The 25,396-nt window shown below is 44.2% G+C and overlaps 1 protein-coding gene across 2 annotated transcripts in view; it reads left to right on the forward strand.

Annotated features, from left to right (window-relative positions):
• LOC311505388 (formin) overlaps positions 1-25,396 on the forward strand; it is a 53,193-nt gene that overhangs the window by 5,450 nt on the left and 22,347 nt on the right. The window contains exons 2-9 of one of the 2 annotated variants that reach the window (XM_084568937.1): positions 5,170-5,336; positions 9,798-9,918; positions 11,506-11,567; positions 13,442-14,154; positions 17,131-17,272; positions 21,710-21,797; positions 24,689-24,750; positions 25,012-25,100. In XM_084568937.1, coding sequence (XP_084425063.1) covers positions 5,170-5,336; positions 9,798-9,918; positions 11,506-11,567; positions 13,442-14,154; positions 17,131-17,272; positions 21,710-21,797; positions 24,689-24,750; positions 25,012-25,100 — 1,444 coding nt within the window. Of the gene's footprint in view, positions 1-5,169; positions 5,337-7,244; positions 9,678-9,797; positions 9,919-11,505; positions 11,568-13,441; positions 14,155-17,130; positions 17,273-21,709; positions 21,798-24,688; positions 24,751-25,011; positions 25,101-25,396 lie in introns of those variants that run through there. The other variant, XM_084568936.1, reaches the window with a different exon arrangement.

The following is a 25,396-nucleotide window of genomic DNA, read 5'->3' on the forward strand; positions in this document are numbered from 1 at the left end:
AGGGAGCACTACTGAGGTCTTTTTATAACTATGTGGCCGCATCAGCCATCCACTACGGAGTGGTCTGCTGGAGCGGCAGCATTGCAGCATCAGACAAAAAGAGACAGCCGGCTCTGTTCTGGGCTGCCCTCTTGAGCCTGTGGAGGTGAAAGCAAAGCTGTCGTCCCCGATGAAAAAAAACGATCCCACCCCCTCCATGACGCTATGGCTGAACTGGGCAGCGCCTGCTTCACCCACGCTGTGTGAAGGAGTGTTACCGGAGGTCCTTCCTTCCTGCTGCTGTGAGGCTGTACAACCAAGCCTGCTCCCAGTAGACCACATACACTAACTGTTGGATTTAATTTGCTATTTTCTGTTTTTATTTAATATTTGCTTTTCCATCACTTGTGTGCACTGTCCTTAAAACTATATGCTGTGGCAATACTGCAAATTTCCCCACTGTGCGATAAGTAAAGGATTATCTTATCTTATATCTGTAGATACGAATCCCTGCTGAGTAGATGGTTGTCCAGAGTCAATATCGTTTACACTTTAAGTTGCTAACTATTTTGCGTTACCGCAAATTTGATAAACAATGGCCGCATCATATAACTCTTAAAATGCCATTCGCTAACAACCATCACTCAAGCAGAAAGCATCTGTTTGCCATGTTCATGTGGTAGGTAGCCAGATATAGTTTGTCAGTATATACTGTATTTGGATTTTCTGCTCCCTAAAATCTGTGCATTGTTCAGACTCTAGAAAACCAATATAATAAGCTAAAATATGCTGTAAAGCTCTTTAGAGCTGAGAGAAACTGCAGCATCACACCACAAGGTTCAGTGGGCTTACATTACACACAATAATTTGATCCATTATTATTATGAGGTTATTGATTATAGCTGCTTTAAAAAAAAAAAAAAAAATCAGTTATCAAACCAGTCGAGCATCAGTCTCACACTTTTCTCTTTACTCCGCCCTTCGTTAATTCTCTGTTTACTATTGTCTGACATATGGCCGCCAATACCATAATCAGATTACCTAATATGCTCCAGCAAGGTCATATGAAACTGATAAGTGCAGACCAAGAGTGTATCACCCTGCTCTCCCTGCTAGCTGTCATTCAACGCAACTTGCGCTGCCATGCGGCATTGTTCCACCCGGTCAGGACAAGGCCCAGCTCTGTTCAGATAATGAAGTCTGTTCTGCCAAAACAGGCTAAGAGAGCTTCTCTCTCAGGCTGTCTCACACTGTCGCTCTGAGCTGCATAGCGCAGAGAGGAGGATCGGGGCACAAAGGTCCTTTTCTTTTAACGTATAACCTGTTTTCTTTTAATAAATGACTTTGCTACACTAGCAAACTTCAGCTGTATTCCATTTCAAGCTTTTGGACGTTTTTAGCGTGAGCAGCTTTAAATGGTTTCTCCTGAAGCTACACTCACCAGTCGAAGATAACCACATTCCCCATCTCCCGATTAAGGACCCGCCAGGCGCAGTAAAAGCACTTTTCCCTTTACCTCAGCCTTGAATATTCCATTAGCCCTAAAAATTACATTTCGGTGAGTAATGACATCTCTGCGAGCGTCGTGTCATGCCACATTTCTGCTTTGACTCTCATCCAGGGCACCACAGCGCTAGTCCCTCAGCTTCCACTTGTAGCTGACCTTACGGCGCAGGGACCTTAGCATAGGCAGTCAAGCCAGTCAGTCACGCACAGCCGACCGGCTTGTGCAGAAAAAAAAAATGGGCATGACGGGCAGAATATAAGCCGGGTGATTTATAAATCCTGCATTTTTCATGATTTATATAAAAATCTATGATTCTCCTTCTTGGCTGAAATGGATGAGGGGGACAGAGGCTGCCAGATGTAGAGTACTCACCATGCCACATGGCCCCGTTTTACTTTGAACGATGAGGTTATAGATTTTAGTGGCATGCTGGGCAAAGCTGTTTGTGTGCTTTTAATAAGAATCTGTTCTGTGAGAGTGAATTCTTTTTTGTCTACAGAGATGATTTTTCTATTGTGTGTATATATATAAATATAATACTCGTCAGCCACAACAAAACCACCTGCCTAACATTGTTTACTTCTCCCTTTTGGCTCCCACAATGTTCGGGTGAATCAGAAAATGGACACAGGCCTTCTGAGGGAGTCCTATTGTGTCTGGCACCAGGGCGTTGGTAGTGGAGTCTTTGGGACCTGTGGGTTGAGGGGAAGGGCTTCTGTGGATCAGGCTTGTTCCAGAGCTTCCCACAGATACTTGATCAGTTTAGGATATGGGGAGTTAGGAAGCCCTGCCAACAACCTCTTCTATTTTTCATGTTTTCTGAGTTGTTGCTAAGCAGCTTTTGTGGTGTGGCAAGTCGCATTGTCCCTAACCCAGGGAAGGCAGCTGCTATGGGGTGGGTGTGCCTGGTCGGCAACAATATTTAAGTGGGCGGTACGTGTCTACGTAACATCTGCATGAAAACAAGGACCAGATTTCTCAGCAGAACATTACATTGCAACAAGAGTATTAATGTTATTCCCTTCACCTGTGATTGATTGTAATGTTGTGGCTGATCGGGGGTGTTTCTGCCTTCCCTGCAGTAGCTGCAGTAGAAATGATCAGTATCACTCACAGTATTGCAGCTAAAGTAGACAGACAGTTCCTGGAAGTGGTTTTGCTTTTAGTGGTTTCATGTCTGTTTTAGAGAGCTCTCTACAACCTCCGGAAAGATTTATCTGACCACTGAGGGAGTGATGACCAGCTGACGGAGTGACTGGCAGATCAATCCATCACCACCGGCAACAAAACCCACCTGTCATGTTCATACGGCCTCTGAGCCACGGAAAACACGGATAGATTTATTGTTAGAATCAAACACTTGCATTACCACAGAAAGCCATCCTGTCAAATTACTGAACTGTCAGCCGGGACATGTGTTTAGAAATGGAGACTTCTGTTGGTCAGACATTGCTACAGGACAGTGTGCTATGTTTGTGGAAAAGGATTGTTGGACAAATCTTGGCTTTGGTTGGCATTGCTCGGTTAGAAGTTCATCACTCTATATCAGCCGGCAGACAAACTCAATCTCATCTGCACAGCCCTGCGTTCACTCAGTTACAGACACTGTGATCCACTTCTGGCTTTTAGAGCAGAAGGGAGAGAGTGAGATTAAATGGCAATAAGCGGGCAGTTCTCCCTAAGGCCAGTAAATTTAACCTCACTGTTTGAGTGCACATGCATGTCGGAGAGAGTTATAAATCAGCTGGCAAGTAACCAAGCACTGCCTTCATTACCTAATGCATTGAAGAGCTGCTTCTCCATATCCTGTGTACAGTTCTAACATTGCGGTGTTGTGCACTGTGTCTTATTTCTAGCATGCAGCAAAGAGCAGTTTGCTTTGACTACAGGAAGACAGCTATGTTCTCTCCTCTCCCTGTCCAGATGGTGGCAGTGCGGTCCACCTTATAAATAATTAAAAGATTGGTTGGCTGCCAGTCAAGTGAATTCCTTCAAGATTTCACCATAAATATCATTCTTTAAGCCATGAAGGCATATAGCAAACATATTTCAAAATGTGTTTGTGGCAGGTGGATAAGCCTTGGACAAGATGGCGCAGGAACTGTGGAGAGAGCTGTTTCTGATCAGTAGTTTCTTTCATTTGCCCAGCCTGGGCTTAAATCTGCATTTGGAACCATCCCAGCCTACAGTCAGCAGTTCCCACTGCGGGACCGTGCAGCGCTGCATTATCATAATGAAAAGTTATTAATCTAATCCTGTTTTTTTTTTTTTTTCCTGCTGTCAAAGGCCCAGATAACCATGGGGGACTGCAGACCTCGCTGCTGGCTCATAATGACCGATAGTGGTAGAATACTGAGGCTGCATTTCAATGCTTTCATTTTTTTAATGCAGCTCCCCCATTTAGTTTTGTTGTGTGTGTGTGTGTGTGTGTGTGTGGGCTCTCATAAGTGAATTTAAAGCATTTGGCTCAGACACTAGACGCTGGGGATCTATTCAAGGTGACTTCCGAACCATAGGAATTGACTGCTGTGCGGAGGGCTAGTAATACTGTAAGGATACTCATTACATATCAAAGTAATGGGATATTTTAGCGTCTTATCGAACAGGAATTGATGAGTATTTCTCAATTTTCACCTCATAGTTCTGCCAAAACAGGTGAAGGTGTTGTCTTACAGCTGGAGGAAATTGAGGTCACCAAGATTCCTGCACCCTCCCCCCTCACTGTGTTGTCTTCTCCTTCCTTTATTCTCTGTCCTCACTATCCCTACCCCACATCTCTTAGCCTTTCCTCCCTTTTGCTTGCATGAGCGACTCAGACAGTGAATGCATGCATCTTGATATGTCATGTTTCTGTGCGCGTGACAAGAATGTGAAATTGATTTTTCGATGCTGCGTTCCTGTAGTCAATGTAATTCATCTTGTTCATAGGAATTTAGTCCTGCAGGTCGATGCTGTGTCTGCAGCGCGTCTCTGAGCACTAAATATTAAAGGCCAGATGCTCAGAAATGCACACAACGAATTCAGCCTTTGCAGCACACTGCAGCAAAAAATAGCACCAAGAGGTTGAGTTAAACTTTGTTTTCCGAGCAGTCTTTGTGATTACATTCCGCTCATCATTGAGGCACGGTTTGAAGAGGCCGGTCTTTCCTAAGGTAAATTAAGGTCAAGCCATTCCTCTCCATCTGGGCCTCAGGAATAAACACACACCTACCTTTAAGTGACTTTTCTGTAGTACAGTTGTAGTGCTGAGTATGTTTCTGTTACAATGAAGGTGTCACGAATAGAAATCAGTATTTCATAGTAGTGCTTGTTTTTGAAACCGGCGTTCTGCAGCCATCTTTCCTTATTGGATCAATGACTCTTTCTGGTTGTGTTGACCATGAGAACAGAGTCGCCTAAGTGCAGACAAAAATAACCATGTGCCCTCAAGCCTGCAGCTAAAAAGGGGCCGTCTCTTGCTCCCCGTTTGATGCTTAGAGATTCTGATGTATGCCTTCCACCTTGCTCTGCTATTGTTGCACAGATGACACAGAAAAACAACTTGCCTCAGTGCTGCTCATTTAGCTGTGTGTCACACCAGATCGCCCTTGTTATGTTGGGCGTTTTCGCAATTAATTTCGGCTGTGATGCCTTGCACAATATAATTACCCTGTGGGTTTGTTTGTTTGTTTCTGTTTCTGTAGAAGATTCCCTCTTGCGTCAGGATGACATTTGGATGCTGGATGGGGATGACCCCCAGGAGCCCCTTTCGCACGTTCCACGGCCCGATCACCTGGAATTCCTGCGCATCACGCCTCCCGAGGATGACATCATCGGCGACACACCTTACTACCCGAAGCTGGAGTGTACGGTGAGAGCACAATTAAAGCCTTAAAGAAACAAAGTCAGCTGTCAGACACATACAGATTTTCACACTCCAGAGCGCTCTGTTTTTTCCCCCTTCGTGGGGCTCATGGGGAATTCTCTGCACCCTGGCATTTAATCACCTGATCATGAATTCTTAGAAATGGATTAACAGTTCAGGGGTGCTAATCTGTAGACTAGGGTCCTAAGACAAAACTGATTGAGATCATTCCATTCCAACCTCATACATTCATAGCAAAATAAAGAAAATCAGTCATTCTCTTTCATCCTTTTTTGAACATTTTTTATCTGGAATAATTGTAGAAATAATTTGTATGATTTCACTGTTGTTGCAATTCAACACCTGCAGCAATCAGTGCACCATTTTCCTGGTGTTTTAAGCTTTAATTATGCCGGTAAATAACAAATGATCTGAAAATGACATGAAAAACTTATTTCCGTCTCTGGACGGCCGCCCAGATTCCGTCATGCAAAGACATTCATTCCTGTGGCGGATGAGACACATTATCTGGGTGTGGTTGTAGACGGGCTGTGTGACTGCACAAGCCATGCATTGTTTTCCTAAAACAAAATAACAGCCCTGATGGGAGCACAATCAGTTAGCATACCGGTACAAAGGGCAGGCTGTACAGAATTAGCCACTCAGTATTGTTATGAAATCTCACATACTTAGGCTTGCATACTTTCATATTACCAAAACACACCTCCACTGCTGAATGGAGAGATGTGACGACACCACCCAGTTATATTTCTTTTTTTTTTTTTTGTTCGATCTGTGGTGATTACATAATCTTGCATTACTTGTTTAATGAATAATGTCACTACTGAGCTGATGCGCGTCACTTTTCATTTCTACATCAGTCTTGTCTCTTTCTAGCACAACCTCCCGAGGGATTTACTGTGTGTGTATGAAGTAGTGCTGCTCTTACATAACTTAATTCCCCAGCCGCAGAAACCCCCTTTCCATTTGTGGCTTTTCATTTTTATTTTGAAAGTCTGACTTAAGAGGCATTTGCGTTTGCAAGTACATTTTCTGGAGTAATCTCATTGTTTGTACAGTTTTATACTAGAATCATTATGTCTTCCATTTTCTGTCATGTCATTTTTCTTGTTTGATTTTGGGTTGTAATAAAGTTGAATGAAAATAAATTACAAAGCAAGATGTAAAACAAAGTGTGCCTTTTAAGCCAGTCTAGGCTTGGTCAGGCAGTTTGGGCTGAAGGAATGCATTCCGGAACCTTTGACCTTTGGTTGCTAAGGGCAACAACATGTTGAACTCGCCTCTTTTCCGAGATATATTCAGAAGTCTAACAAAGATGATAGAAAATGTGTAATTAAGCATAAGCTAAAAAACTTGAGTTGTTTATATTTGCTGTTTTCTCCATAAATGTCGACCTGACAACTTTTTGCTAGCATGTAAATTTTAGCTAGCATTAGCATGTAAGGTTGTCCACAAACGTCCAGTTTGCGTCAAAGGGTCAGTGCTCGGTATGTAAATGTTCATAATGAAGGTAGGTGAATCAGTTTTTATGACTTCACCCTTGTTCTCAGTGTTCACAGTCTGCTAATCACAAATGTTAGCGTTTTAGCATATTAGCCACAGTTGGCTCCGGCCGACCTGACTAATCTCTCTGTCTTAAGCCCAGTGTTGCAGTTGCTCACAGCTTAATGGTGCAATGCTGTTTTACTGCACCTCCTCTGCTCTCTACCTGACAACAGACTGACCCCCTCCCTCTGTGTTCGCTCTTCTACCTCGGCCGGCATTTTACGGAAGTGAGCAAACGTAATCAGACACCTGTGTTTCCTGGCTCTGAAGGTCCCCTCCCAGCGAGGGAGGGACCTGAAGGGAGGTTACTGGGTAGACCAGTGAAACCCTTTTTTTTTTTTTTTTTTTTCTTTTACAACCTGAAGCGTCGTTCTCACACAGCAGCACACAAGGCTGTCCTGTAAGCTGAGTCAGACATGCACAGGAAGGCAGACTCAAACTAGAAGCCTCGTGGATTCCAGTCTGTACACCGGCACACAGAGAAGTATAACCCGCATCTTTATGGATAATGCTGCTCGGCGTGTCAGAGCAGTTGGAAATGTTTCTGTGAAAGGCAGGTGAACTCTGTTCTCCTGCTGTCCCAGGGAGATTACAGCAACAACATGCTTCCAGCCACTGAACAGCTTGACTTCACTTGCAGTGTCATGGGAATTTTGCTCACAGGGAGGAGACTAAACCCAACTCTACCACTGACAACAATCAGTCTGTAGTAGTCTTTCTGTGATATAATGAAAGTATGGTGTATCACTGAACAGAATTACAGGATAGTCTTGTCGTAACTGGTGTTCTCTCGGAAAAGGAAAGAGGAGCTTGAGAGGTTTGTCCATACAAAAGCCTTTTGTTCCCTGCCTACAGTGGAGGTGGAATAGGAGCAGCTTGGATAACTGGAGGTGTGGAGATGAACCTTTTGTGACACTTTCAATGGACACTGTGCTTGGATTGCTACCTGTTTGGGTTTCCCTCTGCTTGTTCTCAGGAGTGGCACATTGAACAAAAATGGACGGTTTAAGCAATAACTCAGACGAACAGGGGAAGCAATCGACTGGTTCCCTGATGAATGCCTTGAGCAGAGTCTTCACCCGTGATTGGAATGCCCCTTCAGATATGGAGTCAGCCGTTCTGACGTCTTTCAAGGAGCTGCCAGATGGAGAGACACCTGTAGCTGAACTTAGTCAAGCTGCTAACAGTGAGATAAGTCTTCAAGGAAGAGACGATGTGACTGTTTCGTGTGACACAACACAAAGGGTTGAACCATCAATTGAAGACTCTGGCAAAAAAGTTGAAGTTGCAGCTGCAGCCTCAGTTGACCTAGACCTGGTCCAAGTCACAAGGGTAGAAACATACAGTGATACAGAAACTGAGGATGAGGAGGTGGCCCGCAGCAGCGGCAGTCTGTCAGAGAAGCTTACCAGGACCGGAAAGTCTACCCCACCTGAAGAGGACAAGGATACAACGAACAATAAGGATGGAGAGGAACCCGACGTTGCCAACGAAGCGCAGTATCAAATGCCTGTGTTTAGAACACACACATTTGCAGAGAGATCCCGCGTAGAAGCTATTTTATATTCTGATAAATTTGTCAGAAGGAAAGCTCTGGCCTCTTCAGTTTTGAAACAGGAAGACTGCTCCACTCTCAAAGAGAGTACTCCCACAGCGTCTGTGGTTGTGGAAACATCAGCTGCTGGAGAGAATAGTATGTGGGATGTAGGAACAGAGGAGAGCGATGAGTATGCTGGCATAGATTGTTCTCAGCCTGTCCCTTCTGTCATCTCTGGGCATCTGGCTTTGGAGGCTACAGCCGATAGCACTAATGTGACCTCACCATTACAACAGACAGACAGTACACAGAAAGATGAGACATGTGAGCAAAGTGCTGAGGCTGAGAAGGAGCATGAGGAGCCTCACTCCACCCAGATGTCTTCCCTTGTTCCCTCCAGTCCAAAGACTCCTGAAAAAGAGCAATCGGATGCTTTGTCAGTTTCGGGGTTTGAGAAACCCACCTCACTGTCATCTGCACCTCAGGAGTCCACAGGTGACAACCAGCCACATGCCACACAGCACACAACCACTCCAAAGACACCAGAAACAACAACACCACCACCACCAGCTTCATCAGTTGCCACCTCCCCTACATCGTCAACTTCATCCCCTACCAAAGCCTCTGCGTTTTCTCAGGCTCCTTCCTTCCAGATGCCGGCTCTGTTCAGTGGCTTGCGGGTGCTGAAGAAAGGAGCGGTGGGGGAAGACAGGGTGGTGGTGTCGGAGATCAAGCAGAGCGAAAAGGATGCTGACCTGGCCCTGCTCAGCCTCAAGAAAACTGTAAACAAAGCCAAGCTCCTTCCCGAGCAGAAAACACCCTCTCCAGTCAAAAAACACGCTCAGCCTAAACCAGTAGCAGAAACGAAAAGCGTCGTAATGGGACAGCTCAGCCAGCTGCTCAACCTAGACAACCAGGATGACGACAAGAAGTCAGACGATTTGCAAGTGGCTGATCCTGTGCTCGGCAAAAAAGAGACTGAGAATGGAGAAAAAGTCGATGAAGAGAAGACCCCTGGTCCAGAAACTCCCACATCCACACCAGAAAGAAAGAAAACCTCAGACATGGCATATGAAACATTCAGGAACATTTTTGGCCCCAAGGTCAAAAAGGATAATACAGAAAGTGTGGATGTGGAGGCAGTGAGGAAGAAAATCAAGAATGACAAGGAAAGTCTGAGGTCCATTTTTGAGAGAACCTCAAAATACGCTACCAAGGAACCCAAAACCCCCACAGAGGCTACCGTATGTCATCACAGAATTAAAATAATGAAAATAAAAATCATTTTTTGTGGAGTTTAAATTGCTCCATTATATTTACCACAAACATGTATAATAGAGCGGTGATGTGTTTTCTCCCCATAGACAGAGGTCACGTCCCCTACAGACAGTGAGGACCGGACTCCTGGGCGTCTGCAGGCCGTGTGGCCCCCACCCAAGCCTAAAGATGAGGAAGAGAAGGTGGGGCTCAAGTACACGGAAGCAGGTAAGAACCTCAAGCTCGTTTAGAAGCTGGCTACCTGTATTTACTGACCTAAGACCAGGAATGCTGACAGCGGATCATGCCAGTTAAGCCCATGCTGACACTCCTTAACACTGACTGGCTTTACTGACAAGGACCAGTGGAGATAAAAATAAAATGTTCATCCCATGAATGGATGGCCTGTGTGGCTGAAAGCTCTGGGTTGGGTTTCACCTTTAAAACACTGAAAGAAAAGTAGAGCCCTTGACAACTTTAAGTGTCTAAGACTAGTTGTGCTAAGTATCAGCAGAAGGGTGTAACACATCTCTTAAATCCATTTACACACCTTAATGATCCTGTTTTGGTCATTGCTGTTTCATGACAGAGTAGCGTCTATGTGTGTTAGCAGAGTAAAAGAAAATTTAATGGAATCAAGTACGCTCTGGGCAGCACGCCATGTTCGGCCCTTCTCGTATTCTAAAGGTGTCATGACACACAAATAGGTTAAAAGCGCTCGGGGCTGATTCAATTTAAGAGAAATGCTTTGCTTTCGGGTTCTAGGTACGCTGAGTGCAAACACACAGCAGCGGTGCAACAGCTGCTAAATGTTCCCTGTGGAGCAGATACATTCCTGAGAATAGATTAAGACAATCTAATATGGATTATTCCAGTGATCCGTGCTCTATATTCCAGTTTTACTCTGGAAAGAGAACAGCGGGTGGATTTTGAGAGCTGTAGTCCAGACTCTGAGCCGCATAGATAAACCTATAAGCATGTGCATCGTATGCTTTTCTCCACAATATTTGCTCTTGATCCATCCACATTTATGACCCTAAAATGAAATGCTTGGGCAGAAACTGAAACTGCGTGCAGTCTTTCTGTTTAAATAGATTTTCTAAGGCCAGGGTGAGTCATCGTTCACTCATATTAATCATTACTGTACCACAGCTTTGTGCTGTACAATAAACCGTGCAGGTATTACAAACAGGATTGTCTTCTTCGTGTATTTCTGGCTTGTTTCTGATTGATTGTCTTAATTGTAAAGAGAAATGCAGACTCGCATGTTGAGATGAGGGACTCAATTTAAGTGACAGATACACTGGAAGCAGAAGAGGGAGATTGTTATATCGAGGTTAACAGTGATAACAGTTGTTAATTAACCAATGCAATATAGGTTATCTACAGTACTGAGACAGAGCTATTTTATGGTCTCGCAAAGTCAAGTAAGTCCTCCACTTCCTAGTTACTGAAGTCTCACATTATACATGTTCCTTAACATCACTGTAACTTTACAGAAAAGTCACCAGTTTTTTTGGCTTGACAAAATGTTTTGTCTTTATCCAGCCAGCAGTAACATTTAAAACTGGTTGGTTGAGTTGTAGATGTGGCCCTTTATAAAGGGAACGACCCACCCTTCTGCAGAATTTAACCATTTTAAGGCAGCACTACATGTTGTTGTCATGGCTCTGTCTTTTTAGCTTAGCTTGATAGTAATTTAATGTTTAATTCAACTAGTAGTTAAAGAAAATGTAACTATAACTGGAAAAAAATGGAGAAACGCCGAATGCATTTCTGTTGTGACACGTGTCCCTTTTTTCTGCCTGCTTTCAGAGCATCAGGCTGCCCTCTTGCAGCTGAAGAGAGAGTGCAAGGAAGATCTGGAGAGGATGCATGTAAGCTTTCATATGACCGTAGCAGGCTGAAAACTGGATAAATAAACCATCTCTGTCAGGACAGACAATTGTAGTATTTAGCTTGCGTACATTGGCCCAGCATAGACTCGGAATATGAGTCTGCTAACATGCCATTTGGACATCGTTATAGGTTATTTCTACTGATACATTAAAAAAAAATAAAAATAACTCTGCATGCAGCTGATCCAACCACAATCAATCAGAGCCATTTTGTTGTTTAAATTGAACGAATTTAACTCAGTGGGGCTCAGATGAAGCTACTTTTATGTCCATCACCGCCTAAATCCTGCCCGAACGATCTTTGCAAGAACATAGTTTCTAAGTCAACTTTCTTCCAGAAACAAAACCTAAGTAGGGATGCTCGTCTCGCTTCCAGACTCTATATACTTACCAAATATTGACACCAAAGATAAGCGCTGAAACAAAAGTATATGAAATATGTAAAACAAGGTTTAGCTGTACTTTTGTGCAATCAGTCATTTATTTTAGGAATAAATGAACTGTAAAATCAGCCATGAGGCCATTTCTAAGTATCGTCCGTCGTAGCAGTTGACCGTCTTGACCACAAGATGGCACAGAGTGAGCGTAAAATGTTGAGGTGCAGCAGCTGGAGCAGCTCAAACGGAGGATTTTATTCACAGCACTAAAACTTTACAGATGTCGCAGACTTTAAGATGCCAGGTAGTGTCTATAAAAAAGTCTTTTGACACACTCAGTGAAACAGTGTGCTCCACTGCAGACAGCTAGACAAAGTTAGTTGCAGTAAGTCTGTATATCTATATAATAAAGAGAGATATTGTGTGTGGAATTTAATTGCACTCATACTGAGATGTTGCACAGATCATTTAATAATAATAATAATAATAAAAATATTTATATTATTTCCATAATGACTCGAACATTAACTTTTACATTTGCATTCTGCACTTTGATACAAAAATTAACTGCTTGTCCTGTGAAGGGTCGCATGGGGCTGGAGCCTTGATGTTTTACTTTAACACAAAATAGTTAATAAAACTAATCTAAAAGAGCTTCAGTTTAATAACTTATGCAAACCTTTACTATATATTTTGTATAATATCCTGACTTCCAAATGTTCAGTTCTTGCCACAAATGTAGATCCGTGATGGACATGTCTGTTGTCTCCACATGATGTCTCTCTCCAAATCCCTCTTAAAGGTGTTTAATTTATCAAAAGCAACATTTAGCTGGCGTGTTTTGTCACCTTTCACCTTAAACAAGGCCCAAAGCTGCTCTTGGAAAACATAAAAGAATTTGAGCCGTGTTACATAATTTGTACCGCTGTTAAATTGCTTTGTGGACCGCTTCCTCGAAACGTATGACCTCAGAACTGGTTTCTGTAGCCGGTCTGCTGAGAGCCCTTAATTTGATGTCAACCTTTAAAGGACTGATGCTGACACAGAGAAACATGTACCGCAGTAAACCCACAACAAAGGGAGCGAACGTGCCTAATTCTGTTTCTAAACTGACATGAGTTAATCAGGAACATGTGTAAGATTTATTGCGAAACAATTTCCTTTCTGTCCCAAATCAATACTTCGCTTTGGTTGGATTGTTTTTCATTGTCTGAAATGTCAAATGAAAACTGAAGTGCCCAGATTTTTATTGTGAGAGTTGGATATTATCTTCAGATTAGCATTTAATGGGAATAAGTTTGATGTACTGCTTTTTCAAAGAATCACGTTCCTGTAGACCCCATGGAAGAATAATTACACGCTGTGATCCAAGTCTTGTTCTAGGAATAACACCGTCTATCACCCAATACAGTTTCATTATGAGAATTGACTGAATTTTCTGAGTTTGATTTATATCTGACATTCTGCTCCCTATAGTCCGACTTTGAGCTTCAGATCTTCCAGCTGCGAGGTGAGCATGCTGTCTCAGTGTCACACCTGGAGGGAGTCATTGCTAAGATGCGAAGAGACATGTCCAAGGTGGGCCAGGACCAGTATTGTGAGCTCCGGGATGCTGCTGTGTCCACTGTGGATGACCCACCACCGAAAACCTGCCGCACCGTGGGCGTCCAGACGGACAGGGAGACCTTCATTAAGACCCCCGAGGGTGATGGAGGTGGCGTCGCTCAAAGCCCCAGCCAGAACCTGCCAAAGAAACTCAACTTGGAATCTATTGGACTGAATCTAAAAGCTGAAACGACTCCAGGGCCTCCTGGACCACCCCCGCCACCTCCCCCTCCTCCACCTCCCCCACCAGGCCTCTCAGGACCACCACCGCCACCCCCACCACCCCCTCCACCCCCTCCTCCCCCTTTTCCAGGCAACACTGGAGCGCCGCCGCCACCACCACCCCCTCCACCACCCCCTCTCCCTGGAGGTGTCCCGCCACCCCCTCCACCTCCTCCTGGCCTACCTGGAGGTGGTCCACCTCCTCCTCCCCCTCCTCCAGGCTTCGGCCCCCCTCCGCCACCCCCTATGGGGGGGTTTAGTCTCAGCCAAAACATGGACAAGGCCCCACGGAAACCTACCGTCGAGCCAGCCTGTCCCATGAAGCCTCTGTACTGGACCAGAATACAGATACAGGACAATAAGTACGTATAACACTGCTTAAAAATTCACTTTTTGATTTCAGTTTACCACTTATTTTCATAAATTTGCAGAAGATAAATAAGATGTTTTATTATCATACAAGGATTTTCAAAAAACTCAAGTTCTCTTGCCTCTCTTTAACGTTTTTGGACATACAAGACTGACATCATCACTTGACAGCAAAGGTTAAGTCTGACATCATAACTTATGAACATACATCGATCAGGCATAACATTATGACCACCTTCCTAACATTGTGTAGGTCTCCCTTGTGCCTCCAAAACAGTTGTGACTCATCAGAGAATGGACATAGGCTTTCTGAGGGTGTCCTGTGGTGTCTGGCAACAGAATGTTGTTAGTTGGGGTCTTTGGGTCCGATGGGTTGAGGGGAAGGGCCTCTGTGGATCAGGCTTGTTCCAGTGCATCCCACAGATACTTAATCAGTTTGGGATCTAGTGAATTTGGAGGCCAGGTCAACACCTTGTGCTGTTTTTCATGTTTTTTTTTAGTTGTTCCTAAACTGTTTTTGTGTGTGTGCCTGTGTCAGGCTGCATCCTGCTGGGGATGGCTGCTGCCATCAAGGAGTGTCATTGTTATGGGGTGGTAGTGCCTGGTCTGGTGTAGGTGGGTGGTACATGTCTAAGTAACATCCACACGAATGAATGCCAGGTCCAAAAGTTTCCCAGCAGAACACTGAATTGTCACAAGGTGGTCAATGTTATTTAGTTTTCCTGTCAGTGGTTTTAATGTTGTGGCTGATCAGTGTATATCACAGTTTTATTGAACAGCTTCCGACTTTTACGTGCCCTGCTTGTGTTAATAGTGCAATGACGCTGTGCAAGGATCATTACAGACATTTTTGTCACACTGAACTTCAGCTCCAAATACACAGATATTATAACTGATAAAAGTTGTGTGTCCACGACTACAAAAATCGAAAACCTGTTGTAGTACATACATAGCCTAACAGAATCATTTGTATTGATAAATTGTTATATTTGCCTTTCTCTTGAACTAATTTAAGCACTGGTCAGTGTGACCTCAGTTCATGTGTGTAGTCATTATTAGGCTGATATGCATACTGATATTAGCTTATTGCTGATGAAATACACTATAAACTAAGAAAAATTAGTAATATTATTACATGGTACGTCCACCACAGTTTTTGTGTTATGCCTGAGGCGCTACTCAGTATGTGTCTTGGTAAGAAGCAAGATTATTTGTTCACATGATTTATTTATGTCCTGTAAATTGAGCCTAAAGTTAAAATTTCTAGAATACGCAAGGAATTTGACTTCTGTTTGATTTGACCATTCATTTATTTATAGTTTTTGGTCTAAACGTGTTGTTTTGGGGAAGTGCTGCTGAACGCCACTGAGTAGAGACGGACACATCCAACAGCCAAAGTTGAAACAGAGATGCTGTTATCCTAGAGCTCATGAAGCTTTTGGCTTCATTGGACCTGAGCTAATGGGGTCTGAGTCTAGGCCAGAGCACTCCTACCCGGACAGATATCAGAGATGCGGTTGCTGTACCACACTCCCTCATCTAAAGGCCCTATTGAGGCACTCTGTAATAGTAAGTGGATTATCCAGACCATTTACAGTGGCCGTGGCTGTTGCCTCCGAGTGCCAGCCTTCCAGCTTTATGGCCTTGTATTTCCATGGCTGGATTAGTGGGGGAAGCTGAGATGTGGTTCGTACACTCTCTCCCTCTCTCTCTCACTCTCTCTCTCTCTCACTCTCACTGCTCCCAGCCAAAGCTGGAGGACTGACTGCTCTACAGTTTCATGTCGGCTATAAATTTAACTGTAAAGGGCCAAAGTTAAGGGGCATTAAATGGGTCAGATGTTTAACTATAGCTGGATCAGCTGTGTGATCTCTGTTAATGGTGTGAGGGTCTGAGTTATGGGGAGGTGGGGGGTAGGGGGGGGTGCAGCGTAAGGTTTGAAATGATGCCCGGTGTCTGAAAGGCAGCTGAAACACACGGGGCAGTTGGCAGTGTGCAGAACAGACTGTCTTGGGAAGCTACTTACAGAGAAAGGGGACCTTTAAGGGTGGATTTGAATCGTAGTCACAATCCTGTCGGTTGAAATGTGCATGGAATTTCTTTTTGGTGGGCTTGGGGGTATTTTACTTTTCCAAGCGAGTTTCCTGCACTGTGTTGGGTTGAGAGTTACAGAATGTTCTACAGAAAGGAGAGCAAAATCAAAAGAGGATTTATTGTAAACAGTGTTAAAAAGCACAAGGAGTTACAATAGCAACTGGACTTTGACCTTAACTGAGTCACGGTGGCTCTTGAGTTGATCGTTTTAACTTAGTGTTTCGTGTCCAGGTTTTTGTTCCGGATTGTTGACAGGGCTTGATTTGGGGGGACTGACCGTCCCGTCTGTCTCAAGAGCTCCCAGACGAGCCGTGATGTCATTAAAGGCCGGCCTACTGCGCGAACTGCGACGTGTGAAAAGTTAATCCGGAATCATAAACATCATCATTCCAAAGTTTTTGTTCGGAATAAGTGGCTGTGTCGTTAATGTCCACTTGATTAACTCGAGGAAAGTGCAGACAGATGGGCTGAATTATTGAGATATGTGTTTGTAACAGCAAAGCAATGAACATCCTCTTCACTTTCAGACACCTCTTGTTCTTGCTTCTGCCTCTGTTTGTTTTTTCCCATGTTACTCAGCAACTTCTGTAACACAGGCTTGCCTCCCTTATTTTTGTCCTTGCGGGAAACGATCCTTTATTACAGAAATCCTGCACTTTTGTTATTTTTATCACCTAGCTCATAAACAGTGTACTTTTTAAAGCGGGAGACTTCCTGCCAAGTTTTTGCCAGACAGCAAAATGGAAAATGGAAAACAGGTCGAATAAACATCAAATGAGCTTCCACAAATAGAACACTCAAGTTCATCGCGCTGAAGTAACTTCGATGTTGCTGGTCACTGTGAACTATAACAAAATGCGGTTTCTTTTTTACAGCAACAACACACTATGGGGTTGTCTGAAGGAGCCAAACATCGTCAACACCAATGAGTTCGAGGATCTTTTCTCCAAGGCCACGCTACAGCCGAAGAAGAAGCCACTGTCGGACACCTATGAGAAGAAAACCAAAACTAAAAAGGTAGATTCAGTTGCTCAATTATGTTCTGATTCTTTTGGTAATGGTTAGCTGGCATGTTTTGCCAGAAACAGATTGTGAGTCTCATCAAGTCCTCTTCCAGGTTGTTGCCTCTGTTTGCCAGGTCTTAGACGGGACCAACGCAGGATATCAAGTTCACTCCTCTGTGTATATTTTTTTCCCCCCCTCTACGGTAGCGGTGCAGAATTGTATTGTAGGTAGGGCTTCATATTTATTTTACATTTGTGCAAGCTTTCAAGTTTTTAAAGATGGCACAAGCCAAGAACAGTCAGCGAAGATGTGCTTTCTGCAAGATTGATCCGCCGTTCCCTCTGCTCAACAAAGGCTCACTTGTTGACGGCCTGTCGAATCCTGCTACGTTGCACTTCTCCTGCAGCCAGCGCTGTGTCAGCATCCTGGCTGCCTCATGGTCCTCACCGTGGCGTCCGGGCAGTTAAAAATCGGCCACTGCCCCAGACTCTCCCCGCTAAATCCATACACATCCCCTATTCTGATCAATTTGTCGAGGCTCCACTCTGCTCCTGAGGGCCACTGTGTGCGTGTGTGTGTGTGTGTGATTTTCTGTCCTTGATCTCCATCCCCAGATCTCTCCATTCAGTCTGGTCACTCAAAGTGTCCAACATTTGATCCAACTCAGACAGCCGCATCCAGACACAAATCTTGCCAACTGTCTCCTGTCTGGGCTGACATCAGCCTGGAGGAGGTTTGACCACACCAGTGAAAACACTGTGGATACAGCTTCGTATCAAAGAAGAAAACTCCAATATGACATTTGGTTTTTGTGTCTGAAAGAAGGACCTTATCTATGTTTAGACATTTTGTTCCCTGCACTGAGATCACACAGTAGTTTCTGCTTTCAGTGCTTTCAGAGCCATGGAGGGCATTCAGAGTGCAACGCTAGGATTAAAAAGCATTTTTTTATTTTTTTTTTCCTTCAGCCTGCTCAAAAGTCCCGAAAAAGGTCACCAAAATAATAGAAACTTGTTTACTTAATCATTTTTTATCCCTGAAAGTTTAGACTCTCTGTGAAAGGGAGAGAAATCATTTGAGAGAGAAATCATCTGAATCACTAACTGATGACTTCAGCCGATGGTTTCCAAGAAGTTCAGCTGGTTAACAGTTGGGAAAGAGAGAAAGCGAAGGTCAGGGGATGGGGAGAAACAATATTCGGGGGAGTGTGACGAGAACAAGGAAGGAGTGGGACTGAAGACGAGCCGCTTCTGAGAATAATGGATCGCTGAGGTGGAAAAGGGCAAAGGAGAACAAATGAGGTGAAGAAGAGGAGGATGGAGTAGAGCGTAGATGGCTGCGGTGCTGAGACGGAGGCGTGTTGGAATGACAGTGAAGCAATAGTCAAGAACAGTATGTTAGTTTCGGCTTACCAGTCCCGCACGGATCTAAAACACTAGTTTCTTACATGCTACTTTTAATTGCACTGCTGCATAAGATTTCAGCAAATTTTCTACAGTTACTGCTTTTCTGAACTAACTAATTAATCCGTGGCTTCATTTTTCCATGTTGCCTTTGAACGCGAGCATGTGGTGAAACACCACCTTAAAAGACCTCAGATCCATCATGATGATGTTTCAAAATGTCAGCAGTCTGAAAACCAAAGTTATTGCATTTAAGAAAAACAGAGAATATCCACATTCTTTTTTGCAGACAGTTATGATTTTGGCTCTAGTTACTTACTAGCATACTGGAAATACGAAAGGACACGTAACAGAAAGTGGTTCACGACCAAATTTTGATTGGCTGCTTGTCTATAAGCGTAACGAATCACCTGTCCTCCTGGTTTGTGTCTGTGAAGTATTCTTTATGTACCTGAGCTCTATAAATGTTTGCAGAATGTTTGCCCGGTCAGACTCGGCACAGAAGATTTACTGTGCAGAGTCTGACCAGACAAACATTCTGGCCACAATCTGACCAGACAGTGGTGAGCGTCCCACTGCGTGATTACCAATACTACCCGCAACACATGCAGACTCCATGCCTCCTGTCCCTGTCAGCACAGCACACACTTTCAGTCCATAGTTGCCAGTGGATCTGCGGCTGTATCTGCGTGTGCGTACTTGAAAGCGCGTGTGTGATGACAGCATGTCCTCACGAGCCATTATGCACTTGCTCAGAAAGTGTTGCCAGATCATGCTAGCACCACAGCCCCGGGGCGACTCTGGGCGGCGAGAGGAGATGAATGGGTGGGAATGGAATGTGTGTGTACATTATGCATATGAGCCACTTCCCCGCTTTCCAACAACTGCGCACGCCAAAAGTTTAAAACTCAATGGATGCGGCCGATGCCTACATGAGTGAGTTAATCTTTATCATGTGTGCCATAGAAAAATCAAAGCTCTTGTTTACTCTGGAGCCCGTCTCCCTCCGCTGATTAGCATATCAAAGCTGGGGAGATGACATGGAAGAGAGCTCTTACCACCAGGGAAGACCGGACCGGACTGGACCAGGGGTGTAATTGCATGCATGTGGCTCTGCTCCCCTGGCAGTGAAGACAGGGCACCTATAGGAGTGGACTGGATGGAGGGGAGGGGGGGGCGCAGAGGATGGGCATGTCGGTGCATTCTTGAGGGATGAGGAGGGAGGGAGGGAGAGCTGGATGAAGATGAAGTAATCGCTCCTGCTAAATGTGCCGCTGAGATTGTGCGTGTGCAAATATGCACATCAGTAAACACAAAAGCTGCAATTTCTTCACTGCGCATAAATCAAAGCTGTATCAAATTTCTACGTGGCGGATCCTATTAAACAAACAGCAGGATTTATGGGAATAAGTTATGAGCAATCATTGACCGTTTATTGAAGACATATTTGAAGTGCTGGCTGTGACGTCAGAGAGCGAGTGCGAGATCGGGGTCGCGGAGCGTATAACAGGTGGTTATTGATGGGAAGTCTTGATCTACTTGTTATTGTAACATGTGCCTGGGCGATTCCAGACAGATAGTCAGACGCACGGTCACCGTGGAGCAGGCTGGCCGCTCGGCCGTGGCTGTGTAAACTATCCGCTCGGCTCTGAATCCGCATCAAGCTAACCCTCATCACCTAACATCAGCCACCTGCTTCAGCTCAAGCCTCTGACACTTCCAGTGTCTCCTTCCATCATTTTGTTTATTTTCTTAGCCCGCTCACTTTTTCTCTCTCTCTCTCTCTTTTGTTATTCGAGCGTCCCGAGCTGATTCAAGTGCAGCTGCACCTTCAGTTTTCTGTGTATCCACAGGAGGGAGCCATAAGCTATCGCCGTCTACCTGTCTCAGCATCAGCATCGCGCGGCTCCCTACTCTTACCCAAGCTGTTTTGCGTGTCTGAAAGCAAGCATCCAGCATCAGTTGTCTTTTCTCATTAACTTAACTGTTTAGGCTAATTGGCGAGTTCTGCAGGCACGGCGAGCGGGAAGAGCTCCTGGGCTGCTTTTAGTGTGGCCCGTCCAAAGTGGTTAATTAGAGGTGTTGGGAAAGCCTGGTCCTCAGCCGTCTCAAGTCCCCAGAGTGGGAGATCCCCAGTGATCCAGGTAATAGAGCTGGAAGCAGCATGGCACCCACTAACGCCCTGTAATGCAATACCTACTTCTAAGGCTTCTGCTCTCCAGCGCCCACTGGACAGCCCAGTAGCCGACAACGCCATAATACCTAATGAAGAAGCCTGACACATTAACTTTTAGAGCGGGGCTTTACCTTGCCAAAACTCTCTCTGGCTTTACGGCTAATTCAGTCTTAAGTAATTGTGACCATGTGTAGGCACAAATAAAAATCCTGTGAATTTATAGTTTGTTATAAAAGCCCTGCCTCTCTTCGCCTTGCTCTTCTAGACTGTCCTTTTATGGTGCAACTTTTGCCTTTGTACTTTCACTGCGACTTGATATTTTTTGATTATATCTCACACGTGTTCTTGGGTAAACTAAAGGAGGTGCTTTTTTGATTAACTTTGCGCCCTCGCCGATGCAACATGACAAAGTGGCTCCCAGCTATGTGTGTGCGCGCGCTTCACATTTCCCCGGTCGTTAGTGTCACGGCGATGGGTTAACGCTATGGGCATTGATTGGTTTGGCCGTCTGGGTCAATCCAGATGATTCACTGGCTGCTTACACTCACCGGGCCGTCGGGGTGATCTCTCGCTCATCGCCGCTCATCTGCTTACTCGGCCCGGGGAAGTAAATTTTTCCCACCCTCTCATCGTTCAAATAAAGTTTTTATTCACTGTCCATTCCTCACTTTCATTTACGTCAGTGTTTGGATAACAGAGTAGGAGTGACGAGGTTTAATTTGGTTTAAAGACGGTAATATCATCTTGTTCAAGTGTTGTGTCAAATAATGCGTTTTGATGCCGTAATTCACATCGCAGGCTCTTTCTCCTAATTCTATTAATATTTAAAGCTTAATAACATTTATTATCTTCTGTTTTTTTTTTCTCTAGATTATCAAGCTGCTCGATGGGAAGCGCTCGCAGGCCGTCGGCATCCTCATATCCAGCCTGCATCTGGAGATGAAAGACATCCAGCAAGGTGAAAAAAATATTCATCTGACGTCAGTCTGTCTAACACCCCTAAAAGCTTGTGAACACAATGATGTCATTCTCGCGTCTTTTGAGAAAAAAAAAGAGCTCCTATTTAGATTCCGCAGTAATAAAGTAAATTTACTTTCCCATTTAGCAATAAATTGAGGATGACTCCTGATGAAGTACAGATGAAGTTATTTTAAGAGATGAGATAGCAAACCAGCAGGAGCGGGGTATAAATTCCTTCCACTTGACAGCTACTAATTTGTTACTTGAGACACTTTTTTTTTTTCTTTCTTCTTTTTTTTTTATGTGGATTGATTTGAATTTCAAGTAGATGATTTTTCCAGTTACCACAGTGGGAAAGAAACTGGAGCGATTTGTCAAACTGTGAGATGGCAGCAGCGGGGTGAAAGCAGCCGTTCTCTTTTTCTGCGAGGCCTCTCGCCCTGGTTAAAATCAAATTGCCATCCCCTTCATTAAAGAGATGCATAGATTGATTGCTCGGTTTTTCTGTGGAAAATGCAGACGTATATGTGTGTGTGTGTGTGTGTGTCTAAGTGGGCGTGCGGGTGTGTAAACACGCAGAATGTGTGTTGGGGACATCGTAGATGGGCCAGGAATTAGTCCTGTCCTGGGACTGTGGCGGAGAGCGCCTGCCGCCTGCTAGTCTGAGCATGCGGCCAGCAGATCTGTTTATTGTAGCCAGTGACGGTTTCCACAAGCCTAATGGGACTGACACCCCACTAATGATCTGAGCATGTACAAAACCACCTTCCACAGTTAGCAGACACTGTGCTACCACATGAAACCACCTCAAACACTAGCCAAGAAGCACATACACCAGCACGACCATCTTGTTTAGATTTTTTTTTCCCTCCTTTGCCTTCAGTCCCCTGCTCTCTGTTCCAGTGTCAGTTTGTAGAGGTGGTTTGGTAAAAAGACCTGCTCACACCCAGCGTGAGGCGGCTTCCTTGTGCCTTAATGGGAGGTGTATGTGAAATGGACAATTTGAATCTGACAATGAGGGACAGCAGCTTAATAAGCACTTCTAAGGGCTCTAGTCCCTGGCCTTGCCTGCTTGCCTCCCCTTTGTTGCCAAATTAAAAGGACATGGTACATGTAATGTAATTACAGCTACTAGGGAGGGAAGAGAGAGGGAAGGAGGCCGCGCTCTGGTTAAGAGAGAGGGGGTCAACTGCACCCGTCGAAGTGACTGGGGGACCTCAAGGGCCACCATGGTTCAAGGGCAAGGGGAGGCTCTCCCCCACACACCACCTCACCTCACCGCACGCACACAAACACTCACAGGAGTGAAAAGTGGAAGGAGAGGGTGTGAGGCCGTTGGCAGGCAGGCTTTGATCTGTCGGTGTGGAGAGATATCCGGCTCCCCTCGGATCAGAGTGCTCCTGTGCACACTGGAGCAGGCCCCCCTTTGGTGTGTGATTGACGGCTGCATGGCTGAGGGACTGAATAATCCACTCTAATAAGATGTAGGAAATGGACCTCCAGCGTTTTCTCTGATCCAGACGCTGGGACCACATTGACAGCTTCTCTGCAACAGAACAGCTGGGAGCCAGAATGCAAAGTATTACCTTGTTAAATGGAAGTCGTGTGCGATTGGAAAGACGAGGGTGGTGTTTGGAATTGTTTTTGCTGAAATTGTTAGCTTTGACCTGTGCCAATGTGATACACGATAGCTTCCACTGATACCAAAGACCACACTTACTTAAATGCTATAAAAATGTTTATATTAAAAGATTGATTCTTTAATTCTATGTGACTAAAATTCTGCAGAAAACTGACAACACTGATTTTATTTATTATCATTTATTTAAGTTAACGAGACAAGGCAACAATTAAAGCATGTTTGTCTTTCTTAATTTTTTTCTTTCCATTATCACATAGTTTCTAAGTTCAGTATTTATTATTAACGCCTTTATGAATTAAACTACGGCAGCTGTTAGAAAATATGGCCTAACATTCACTTTTAACCACACGGTGAATAAATTTGCCACGTAGGTTTCTTCTTCTTTTTGTGAAAATCATGTAGTGTGACCCCTCTCAGTGAAAGATGCCTTGTTGCACTCAGTGCCCTTCTTGTCTGACACCAACCAGACAACTGCCGGCTGATCCAGGAGCAGTGGAGCCATCCCTCCCGTTGTGACACCCTCCTCCCCCGGCATCGCTAAGCCGTAAACCTGTGACACCTCTCAGACACAGAGCAGGAGTCACAGGCAAAGACAATGCTCTTCTTTTGTTCGCCCATTCCTGCATACTTTGTTTCTTGGTGGCTCACCTTGTACTGCCCCTCTTGAAAGTCATTGAGCGGTTTTTGTCTGTGGTGGTTCTGGCTGCGGTCTCAGAGGTTAAGCAGTTTCAGGCCTTGTTTTCTGAACCCCAGTCTGCTTGAGGAGCGTGTATGTTGGCCCAGCATTTGCGGTCTCAGACCTAATCAGCCCCTCATAACTCTGCTACCACAACCTGGCCCTAATCGCAGTCTAACTACTTCAAGTTAATATACTAAATCACTTGGATAATTCAGCTTAATGGCAGTTAATTGAAGCACTTTGGTTGCTGGTGTGAAAGTGATGTGGTGTGCAAGTAGCATTATGGTTTGTAATTATCACTCCGTGCCCTTACTGCTGGTTTGGGATATTTTTTATTTATTTTTTTCTATGATATGTATAATATCTTGCACATATATTGCCATAAATATAATGTTCCGTTAACCAGCGTTTATCAAAATTACTGGACCATAATGAGTTTACGTTTCTGGTCAGGAGTTTGTTCTTCCAGCCTTGGCAGCACTTAAAAGACGCCATGCCTCTGCCAAGATTTTATCCATTTATAAGACCGACTGCTTATAATGAATATCTTCACTTTTATCTTTACCAGCTGTGCTTAATGTGGACCACTCTGTGGTGGATTTGGAGACCATTGAGGCTTTATATGAAAATGTAAGTAGCGATCCCGTGTAACATAATAAATCAGTGAGAAGACTGTAAGGTCATGTTACAGTTTTAAAGAAAAAACAATTTTTTATTGGTACAAATTAATTTAAATATGTAACTTGGTTGGTTGTCAAGGCCAGGACTGTCCTCTCACTGTAGCAGTAGCAGTACCAATATTTCTGCTTTATTTAATTCTGTAAAACTGCAAATATTTAGCTGTATTGATCTACAATTTGGTGACGGACTGTGTGTTGTGTCTGCTGATAGAGGGCCACCAGTGACGAGATGGACAAGATTACGAGACATTATGAGACTTCCAAAGAAGATGAGGTCAAGCTGCTGGACAAACCTGAACAGTAAGACCAAAAACATTTTTAATACATAAAGAAAACGTTTATGAATCATGTTAAAATTAGGGGTGGGACTTTAACGCGTTAATTAATTAATTACAAAAAATGAACGCGTTAAAAAAAAATTAACACATTTAATCGCAGTTTGCATTCCAAACAACGCGGAACTTTTGTCAGTGCATGATATCCTGGTACACCGATTACACTGATGCGCACATCACTGCTTGATTCCTTCAAAATGGACGAATCGGATGAAAGCACGTTGCTAGGACTGATGGAAGGGAAATTTTATTTAAAAAAAC

This window comes from Chelon labrosus, assembly GCF_963514085.1.
Source record: "Chelon labrosus genome assembly, chromosome: 20".
Lineage (NCBI taxonomy): Eukaryota > Metazoa > Chordata > Actinopteri > Mugiliformes > Mugilidae > Chelon > Chelon labrosus.